The 9,933-nt window shown below is 58.3% G+C and overlaps 2 protein-coding genes across 2 annotated transcripts in view; one reads left to right on the forward strand and one right to left on the reverse strand.

The window, feature by feature from the left end:
* The window catches only part of PEF1 (penta-EF-hand domain containing 1), a 23,367-nt gene extending 19,576 nt beyond the window's left edge, over positions 1-3,791 (forward strand). The window contains exon 6 of the transcript XR_003433353.1: positions 3,103-3,791. The gene's annotated coding sequence lies outside the window, so the exon portion shown is untranslated. The remainder of the gene's footprint in view (positions 1-3,102) is intronic.
* On the reverse strand, positions 51-9,538 carry HCRTR1 (hypocretin receptor 1). Its single transcript, XM_027109357.1, has 7 exons — positions 7,772-9,538; positions 7,404-7,582; positions 5,981-6,224; positions 5,492-5,607; positions 3,401-3,627; positions 2,198-2,319; positions 51-485 (listed from the first exon to the last, which is right to left on the reverse strand). Exons 1-7 carry the CDS (start codon positions 7,968-7,970, stop codon positions 295-297), a joined length of 1,278 nt encoding a protein of 425 aa, XP_026965158.1. The 5' UTR covers positions 7,971-9,538; the 3' UTR covers positions 51-294.
* Between the last annotated feature and the right edge of the window lie 395 nt (positions 9,539-9,933).

Below are 9,933 nucleotides of genomic sequence, written 5' to 3' on the forward strand. Positions count from 1 at the left end.
AGTGAGAGGAACACAGCGTTAATCTTGTCCTTAACACTTTACAGTTTACAGAGAGCTTTCCACTTTCTTGAGCGTGCTTAATCCTCACATGAATCCGCTTAGGGGACGCAGCTCAGAGAAGGGAAGTGACACTGCCCAGAGCTAAACAGGCAGAAAACGAGGCGAGGAGCCCCGGCCTCGCACTGCAACCAGCAGTCTTTCCATGAGGAGTGGGGGCAGCTCCCCCAGTAGCCAGAGGAGCAGCCCAGGCAGGGGATAGGTTGCACCCCCTTTTGCCACCAGGATGGCCCTCGCTCAGGGCAGCACCGTGGTGACACTGGTGAGCACCACGTGCTCCGAGACTTTGGAGACAGAGCACCGGCTCTGCAAGGACAAGGACTTGTGGCTGGCAGAGGAGCGAGGGCTGGGGGCCTTCAGAGAGCCGCAGGGACCCAGGCCAGGCAGGCAGCAGGAGAAGGCGGCCTTAAACTGCTCCCGGAATTTGCCTTGGTTGAGAGACAGAAGACACAGCCATAAGGAGACAGAAGCAGCAGGAAGGGGCCTTGGGCCCAGGGACACCCACGCAGCTCCAGCCAAGCTGCCTGTGAGGGGGTGGGAGGGAAGGGTAGAGCTGGGCAGGAGAGAGCCCCAAGGCGACCTCGTCACTGCCAGGGAGAGTGAGGACAGAGGCCCTGGAGCAGGTTCCCAAGGAGAAATGCAATTTTCATCTGATTCCTTGACTGCGCTCTGGCTCTGAGCCTGGCTGAAAACGTTTTGTCTGGCTCAGGGAGCTTAGGTCACCTCTGCCCTCGTTGGCGGGCAGGTGGAGGGGCTCACGGCTCACCATCTGTGGCTAGGCTTTCCCCATCTCTGCCCCATGGTGATGAAAATACAGCGGCAGCAGCCCTTGCAAAGGCACTGTGCCGGGCACCTGAGTTTGTCGCCCAGCTCACCCCAGCACCCTGAAGGCCTGGAGTCCTCTAGCCTCACTCCACAGAGGCACGCAGAGGTGCAGTGGCTTGCCCAAGGTCACCAGCCAGAATTTGGGCCCCGTTCTAATTCCAAAGCCTTCGCTTAAAGGGTAGGGAACAGTGGGGAAGGAGGGATCACCACAGCCATCTGTACAGTCAGAGGACACCAGGCAACAGATTGTGCTGGAACTGAACAACCATGTTTCAATCGCCCCGCAAGCCTGGCCAGTGCCCAGCAGAGGGCCGAGCACACAGCAGGCGCTCAGTAAATGTAGACCAAACGAAGAAATGCACGTCAGGAAGTCTGCCTGACGTGTCCTCTGCCGTTGCTCGTCTCTTCTGTTCTCCCCTCTGAGCTGGAAACCACCCGGCTAGCCTCTGTTGAGTAATTCTTTAGTCTCAGTGAGGGTTACAGCATTGACCCCAGCCCCTTCTTTAACCTTTCAGCCTTTTCTCAAAGATTGTCCAGGCTTGAGCAGTCATCTGGTCAGTTCTCTAGGCCTGGTCCGAGTCAGGTCTGGTGAGTCACACTCTGCTGAGCCCAGGCGGGGGCCCGGGGTGGGGCCTTTCCACCCTGAGACCGGGAGGTAGTGGAAGGGGGTGGGGGCTATGGGACAGTGGACAGAGGAGGCCTGGGCGGGGGGGGCAGGGGACCAGGGATGCCTGGACTTGCAGAGGGGAGAGTGGGAGGGCTGGTGCTGGAGGCAGGTGGATTCAGGGGTAGCCCCCCCAAATTCGGGCCACTCTGCCAGCACGTGTCTAGCTGGGCATGGAGAAGCTGTTTCCCGGCCCTGGGCTGCCTCACTGGTGGCCCTCCCTTCCCCCTGATGCCTCGATTATGCAGTCATCTTCTCAGGCAGGGGCTCCATCTGGAGCCTCTGTTGACCAGACTGGCTGATTGGCAGTCCTGCTGTGCGTGCATCACGCAGGGGTGGAGGTGAGCTGGCCCAGCCCCTGCGCTCCCCCCCACTCAGTGGTCTGCATAATCTGCAAAACTGGATCCTGGAGCTGGTCACCTTCTTTGGCCACTATTGGGAGTGTGGCCTGTCTCCCACTCAGACCAGGGCTCTTGGGCGGGGACAAGTCTTCCCCCTGAGTGGGAGTTCCCAGAGCAGGGTCCTGATCCCCAGGAGGCAGCAGGTGTATTCTTCCCCGCATGCTTTATTCAGCCTGGGTTGAAGATAGGGAGACCATTGTCCTGGGGACTGTTGCCACCCTCAGTTACTCTGCGTCCCCAGCCCACTCACCACTGAGGAAGTTGTAGATGATGGGGTTGGCGGCACTGTTGGCGTACACCAGCCAGTGGGAGAAGGTGAAGCAGGCATAGACGGCTTCTCGGTCGCTGGCTTGGCGGAACATCCCAAACACCCTAGGACCAGGGGGCAGGACACTCAGAATGGGAGAGGGGTGTGTGTGTGTGTGTTTATGTTGGGCAGCAGTTGCTGTCCTCATCTACCAGACAGGAAAACTCAGAAAAGGAAGGCGAGTTGACCAAGGTCACATAGCTCGTGAATGGCTGTAAAGTACAAGAGTCCCACTGCCCCCTTCTGTGCACCAGGCAGCCCTTTCCTGGGCCTCTGAGTCTGGGGTCCTGACCACAGTTTGGGGTTCTTGGGTGCAGAAAGTATGACCAGAGTGGGCCTAGGAACAGGGACCAGGGTACCTCTGCTCAGTCACCAGCCGTGTGACCCCCTGGGGCTCCCCCTCCACTGTATCATCCATCCCCGTAGCAGCACGATGAGTCATAGACATCATCCATTTTTTAAATAGGGAAACTGAGGTTCAGAGAAGCAAAGTGATATGTCCAAGATCACACAGCCAGGAAGTGACCAAGCACAAACACACTGAGATTGTCTCATGGCAAAGAGCCCAGGGTCTTGCCCTGCCCCCCTCCCCACCCCCACCCCATGGCCTCTCACTCGCTATTCTTCCAGACCCCTGTGGGTGTGGTTGCTCCCTTCCTTCAAGTCTCTGCCAGATGTCACTTCCTCAGAGAGGCTTTTTTGTTTTTAACCATTACATCTAAAAAACATTTATTTTTAACCCCACCAACCTCTGTCACTGTCATTCTCTATCCCCTTTCCCTATTTTTTCTTCAAAGCAGTTATCACTGGCTGACATTGTAGTACATGTCCATTCTCTCTCCCGTCAGATGTCGCCTCCACGAATGCAGGACATTGTCCTGTGCACTCGTTCACTCCGTTCCCAGCCCTAACAACCTGATGATTGAGTGGCCAGACGAGAGAATTTTCACGAGAGCCCTAGGAGGCAGGCCAGTTATTATTCCCATTCTACAGGTGAGGAGATTGAGGCTCAAAGAAGAGAATTACTCCCACAAGGTCACACAGTGGATGAGTGGTGGAGCCAGATCTTTCTCTGAAGCAGAGAGAGCTCCTTCCTCTGACCCCACCACCTCTCCCCACCCCCAACCACTCCCCACGCGCTCTCACCTCTTGAGGACATTGAGGACACTGATGGGCAGGTAGCAGAGGGCAAAGACCAGCAGCACCACCATCAGCATCTTGGCTGTCTTCCTCCGAGCTCGCATTTGCTTTACCTCGGCCAGGAAGGCACGGGCCCGAGGCGGGGGCTCTGCGCCCACGCCCTGCCCCTGGTCCTCCAGCTGGTCTGAGGGCCTCTTCCAGTTCCTCACCAGGGCCGACGTGGTGCCGGGGATCTGTCCAGCACACACAGACAGCAGCGGTGGGTACAGCTCCTTGGGAGGTCGTTCTGCTTCGCTGGGCCTGCTGGACCCTGGGGCAGGGAGGTGGGCAAGGGAACAAACCCTTGCAGCAGGAAGGAGCCTAATATTCATGATAAAGACCAACACTCTGGACTTGAGTGGACTTCCGTTTTCCATTAGCTCATCGTGAGACCACCCACAGTATGTCTCTTGGGACGGTATTATTCACCCTTAGTTGTAGATGAAGTAGGGGACCCTTGACAAGCCCCCAGGTCACAGCCTGGGGCCTGAACATCCTTCCAGCTACCCACCCATCTTCCTTAAATCACCACCTCCATCTGTGGCGACAGGGGTGGTTGGATGACTCGTGCCTCCCCGGGTCCTTGCCTGACTGGGAGGCCTGAGCAAGGGGCGTGCAGGTGGACAGCGTGGAATGGCCTGGGCCTCAGAGCATAGGTCTCAGCCTAGGTCAGTGCCGATAGGCCTATGGTGGTTCTAGGCACCTGGAGCAGCCACAGATATTCTCAAAGCCTCTCTCACACTGGACACCTGAATCACCCCACAACAGAAGGGCATGGGGCTAGAGTTCAGGAAACTTGGGATCTAGGGCCAGCTCAGCCATTCAAGAGCTATGTGACCTTGGTAAACTCAGTTTTCTTTCCTGAGCCTTGCTTTTCCTGTTGGATAAGGATAGCGACTCCTGCCTTGTGGACCGGGGCATTGTGAGGAGCAGATGGCGAGCGCTGGTGGAGCGCGAGGCTGCTCGTGTTCCGGCCAGCCTCCTCTCCCGGCCCGGGCGCTGATCCAGGACTCACCCCGCTAGTGCCAAGGGCCTCTGAGCATGCCCTCCCATGGCAAACCGCCCCCCTCCAAAAAAAACCCCTGCTGTTGGTCAGTGTGTAATAGAGGAAAGAAGGAAGGCCCTGGAACCAGAAAGGCTCTGCCACTCATCAGCCGTGGCAGATTGGTTGCCCTTACTCAGCATTTGTAAAGTGGGTAATATTGCTTCTTTGCTTAGATAGTTGTGAAGACATTGCAAGCAAAGTGCCTAATTTGGACAGCAACACGGAGGTGTTATTGTTGTTGTGGCACTGAACCGAGCATTGGAACCCCACAGACCTGGGTTTTAGTCCCTGATCGTCCACTCGCTGCTGAGGGATTTGGGAGAAGTTGCTTTGCCTCTCTGGGTCTCAGTTTTCTCATATATTAAGGTGGTGATAGGGACTTCCCTGGTGGCGCAGTGGTTTAGAATCTGCCTGCCAATGCAGGAGACACGGGTTCGAGCCCTGGTCTGGGAAGACCGCACGTGCCACGGAGCAACTAAGCCCGTGTGCCACAACTACTGAGCCTGCGCTCTAGAGCCCTCAAGCCACAACTACTGAGCCCCTGTGCTGCAACTACTGAAGCCCGCGCGCCTAGAGCCCGTGCTCTGCAGCAAGAGAAGCCACCGCAATGAGAAGCCCGCGCACCGCAACAAAGAGTAGCCCCCTCTCGCCGCAACTAGAGAAAGCCCGCGTGCACCAACAAAGACCCAACGCAGCCAAAAAAAATAAAATAAATAAATTTATTAAAAAGAAAAAAAAGGGGATAACGGATGGTGGTGAAGAGGATGCAAGACTAGCTGGGAGTGCCTGGTGCAGTAACTGGCAGCTACTGATATTAGAAGGACGCCAGTTACTATTTGGTTCCAGGGCCGGCACTAGCAGCACTTTCGGCCTTGAGTTTGACGCATGCCTAGGCCTTGCTTCTCTGGTTGCAGCCAGGATGGCATGTTCTGAAGGCAGAGGGCTGTCTACTCCCTCAGACCAGTACCCCTGTCCCCTCCCAGCCCACACAGTGACACCAGAGTGGGCCTCACCTGGCGGCCCCAGAGCTTGCGGAAGATCTGGAAATAGGCCATGGCCATGAGGCCTAGTGGGGCCAGGTAGGTGACAATGAAGAAGCAACTGTGGTAGATCCTGGGATAGAGATCATCTGCAGGGGCCAAGAGATGCACGGGTTGGGCTCAGTCTGGGAAGCCCCAGCCTGCCCTGCTTAGCAATACCACCCTGCCCTGACTAGGCCCAAAGTAAGCAGCTGGGCCCCATACAGGTACCATGGCAGAGAGACCCTGGAGTTGCCCAGCCCAGTGGTCTCCATCCTGGAGGGACCCCTGGCAGATGTCTACACTAGAGAAGGTACCCACACCAGAGGTATCCCTGCTAGATGCCTGCTCTAGGGTATCCTCCCAAGAGATACCCACCCCTGGGTGCCCACCCCAAAAGTGCCCTGATAGATGTCTGCTCTGGGGGTGTGTGCCCCGGAGGTGCCCACTTCAGGGACACCTGCCCAAGGCTCCCGCCGTTACCTGCCCAGCGTTCATCACAGACAGAGAAGAGCCGGGTGCGGTTGGCTAGCTCGGGCAGCACACTGCTGCATTCCATGACAGCAGCCTGGGGCACCATGACAGCCAGCGACACGGCCCAGATGCCCAGGATGGAGCCACGGGCACGCCGGGCAGTGCTCTTGAACAGCAGGGGGTGGCAGATAGCATACCAGCGGTCCAGGGCGATGAAGCTGAGAGTCAGCACTGCCACTGACACAGACACGGCCTGCCCCATGGGGACACGATGTCAGTCCTTTTGGGGGCCACCCAGAGACATGGGGTGAGTGATGGAGCTCACAGCCCAGAAATACCAGGCAGCCAGGTGCAGTGCAAATCCTGACTCCACCACTTACTGCCTGTGTAGATTTGGGCAAATCACTCACCCCCTCTGAGCCTCGTATGCAGAATGGGAATGTATCATCCACCTGGCAGGATTCTTGTGAGAATAAATGAAATTATGGATGGAGAATGTCCAGCTTGAGACCTGGCACATAGTAGGTGCTCCCCTACTATGAATAATAATTTACACTTTAGGAAATAACTACATGCCGGACACTGTTCTCGTTATCCTCAGAACAACCCTTGAGGTGTGTCCTCTTACCCCCAAGGTACAGGTGAGGAAACTGAAGCAAGAAAGATTAAATAACTTGCCTAAGGTGGATTTCCTCACCTGCCTGTCTTTATTCTCAGGGTTGCCAAAGTTAATGGGTTGAGTGGGAAACCTCCAAATAATGGGAAATCCAAGAGGCATTTCTCTCTGCCCTGGGATCCCATCCCTTCCCCAGGCTGTGAGGAAAGAGTCCTCATTCTGGGAGGCAGAGATGAACCTAGGCCAGAGACGCAGGGGCACTGGCTCCAGGAGTGCCCCCTGCCTTCTGGGGTACAGGGAGAGGGTCGAGGGATGCAACCCTCTGGCCAGCTCTCCTTCTGGCCCAACAACCGTACAGGACAGCCTGACACCCACCACTGGGAGAGGGAAGGCCCCAGCCGGGAGCGGAAGGGCCGGGGAGGAGACTCTTGCCAGCCCGCCACCTCAAAGCTGCCCCCTTGGGGTCAGGGAACAGGCCCATTCTCTGTCACGGTGGGCTTGCGCCTCTCTCCTGCACTGTGTGCCTGTGTACCTGGAAGTGACTGTACATGTGTCCGAACATGCCTCTGTGAATGTCTATGAGTGTGACCTGGAGGGTATCTCTGTATGAGTATATGGGGCTGTGTCTGTGTCTGTGTCCTTGAGTGTCCTGCCTGACGGCCTGCCCTTGCTAACAATAGAGCATGACACTGCCGAGGTACTGAGCCATGTCCTGTCTAAAAGGCAAGTTTGAGGGTCACTGAGACCTACGCAAGACCATGGTTTTTGTACTTGGTATGACAGGGGGGTCATGAGGGGCACCCAGGCAAAGCTCACCTGTAGATAGGGGATGACCTTGCAGAGGGCATGGCCGAAGAGCCAGGATTCAGTAATGTCTACCAGCAAGCTAGCCGGCAGGCAGATGGCCGTCACCAGAACGTCGGCCAGGGACAGGTTGACGATGAAGTAGTTGGTGACCGTCCTCATGTGGTGGTTCCGCCACACGGCCAGGCAGACTGCGGGGTGGGAGCAGGATGAGATGAGGCCGGTGGCAGAGCCACGCCCAGTCTAGCTGGGTCCCATCAGTGAGACCCTTCCCCCACAGTACCCAGTAGGGACTTGGGGGAGGGGGAGAGAAGCAAGGCCCAGGACCCCTCCCAGTCCCCAGGGGAAGCCCGAAGCACCACAGGGACCTAGAGACCTACCCAGCGTGTTGCCCACCAGGGCCACGAGGAACACAGCCACGTAGGCGGCGATGAGGACCCACTCGTACTGCTTCGGGTACAGATAGTCACGCCACAGATAGCGGAGAAACTCGTCTTCGTAGTCTGGAGGCACCGGGGACGGTTCCCCGCTGTCAGTGGGGACCCCCATCTGGGGCCCTGGGGTGGCCGAGGGCTCCATGAGCTCAGGAGCCACTACAGCTGATGGACATCCCAGGCTCCCCCAAGGGAGGGGCGCTCCTGGGCCAGGCCTTAGCCCACTTCCCTCAGGGGACCCAGAGTCTTGCACTCAGGTGTTTGTGGTCCCAGCCTGAAACCTTCTGAAGGAAGGAAAAGGGAACATTAGGGAGAGTGCCAGGCAACTTGCAGATGAGCTTCCTCTTAATTCTCACAGTCATGTGGGTTATGGAGAGCCTGAACTCGATGGAGAAAGACAGATCTGCCTTGCCTCCCAATTTCATACCAGTTGGGTAACTTACCTCACCCCTCTCAGCCTTGGTTTCCCCATCTATCCCGTGGAGTAATAACTGAGCCGGCCTCACAGGGCCTCGCTGAGGAATAATGAGCTCTAATGAATGCCGAGTGCTTTACCCAGAAACTGGCACCGGAAGCCGGCTTCACGGTCATTGCTGGTTACCACTATTAAGAGCCCTGCTTTGCAGAGGGGGAGATAGAAGCTCAGAGAGGTTGAGCCCCTTGCTCAAGGTCACAAAGCTGTTATTCCAGGTCTGTCTGAGTCCACCAAACACCACAGATTGGAGAGGGGAAGCCATCCTGATTTAAATGTTCTCTCCTGAGTCAGTTCACAGGCCTGAATTTTTGGTTGAAAAACTGGTCAAGGGAGGCTTTTGAAGACCCACGCCCTGCCCACAAGACCTGCCAGACCCTCCCTGGTGGGGACACACACGCACGCACACACACACACACACACACACACGCACACACGCACGCACACAGTGTGGGTAGAGGTGCAGGGAGGAACTGACAGCCTCTCCGAAAGCGAGGGGAGAGCCCCAGGCACAGGGGCTGGGCCCGTCAGCCCCCAGCCCCCGCTAGTCCCCCCTTGAATCCCGTGGCCGCGATGCGCCCCGGTGGCCGCCAGGGGTCGCTGGACCGGCGTGCGGGCTGCCCTCTTCATTCATAAATCCGGCCTCGCACCCCGCCCCTCCTCGCTCGCTCAGACCCGTCCTTTCCCCGGCTGAGAAGGGAGGACCCCGGACGTATGTAGGAGGGTTGCCGATCCCTGGAGACCCCCCGGGGAGCATGAGGGGTCTCCTTCACACCCCCAGCGGGCGCCGGCGGACCCGCTTCCTCAGCGGGACCTCCCTGCGTCTCTGGGGCTGTGCGGGCTGCGGTGCGGGGAGCGAGGGCGCGAAGCATTCTTTAGGAGCCTGCCTGCCGGGAGGAGGGCAGAGCATGCCGGGGACCCAGCCTCCAAGCACCCAGGTTATCTCCCGAGACTCTTGGCTCCCGCCGAGGGTCCTCTGAAGTCCCCCACCCCGAGCCCGGGGGTCCCCCAAGCCCCGCACCTGTTGGCTGCGGTTCCCCGGCGTCCTCGGCTGCTGGTCCCCCGATCTTGCACCGGGACTTTGCCTCCCCGCCCCGAAGGCCGATCTCCGGGGACTGGGGTTGGAGGGGAGGGGGCCGGGGCAACCCTCTCCCAAGGATGCGCTGCCTGGGCTCTCTCGGCTGGGCGCGAGCGCTGGCTCCGACGCGGGCTGTGGCTGGGCGCGGGCTCCGCCAGGCTGCGCGCCGCGGAGAGGGGGGAGGCCGGGGCGGGAGGGGCAGGGAGGGGAGGGAGCCCCGGGCCGGTCTTGGCTGCAGGTCTCCCAACCCAGAGATCGGGAGGGAGATGCTCGTTCCTCCTCGCCCCAGACTTCAAGCGTCCATCCCACCTCCATTCATGTTTCCATCCGTTCATTCATACCTTTCGCATTCATTCAACATTTCTGCCTCCGGCTACTCTGTTTTCAGAACGCACCTACTGTGTGCCGGTGGGCCCCAGGTAGCTTTGAAGAGCCACAATGTAGAGGTGGATCCCAGCTTCACCTCTTCCCGCTGCCTCACCTAGCTGATGAGGATGAGGGCACAGGTGGGTCACTGCACCGCCTCCAGCCAGGCTCCGGCTGTTGCTGGAGCAGCTA

This window comes from Aethalodelphis obliquidens, unplaced genomic scaffold (genome assembly GCF_003676395.1).
Source record: "Aethalodelphis obliquidens isolate GAN/ISIS:26980383/991018 unplaced genomic scaffold, ASM367639v1 scaffold9, whole genome shotgun sequence".
Lineage (NCBI taxonomy): Eukaryota > Metazoa > Chordata > Mammalia > Artiodactyla > Delphinidae > Aethalodelphis > Aethalodelphis obliquidens.

Coding starts and splice junctions, on each gene's coding strand:
- HCRTR1 (XM_027109357.1), bottom strand. CDS start 7,970: ATGGAGCCCTCGGCCACCCCAGGGCCCCAGATGGGGGTCCCCACTGAC. Junction 7,583..7,771: donor CCTGGTGGGCAACACGCTGG/GTAGGTCTCTAG, acceptor CCCACCCCGCAG/TCTGCCTGGCCGTGTGGCGG. Junction 2,320..3,400: donor GTCCTCAATGTCCTCAAGAG/GTGAGAGCGCGT, acceptor CCCTGGTCCTAG/GGTGTTTGGGATGTTCCGCC.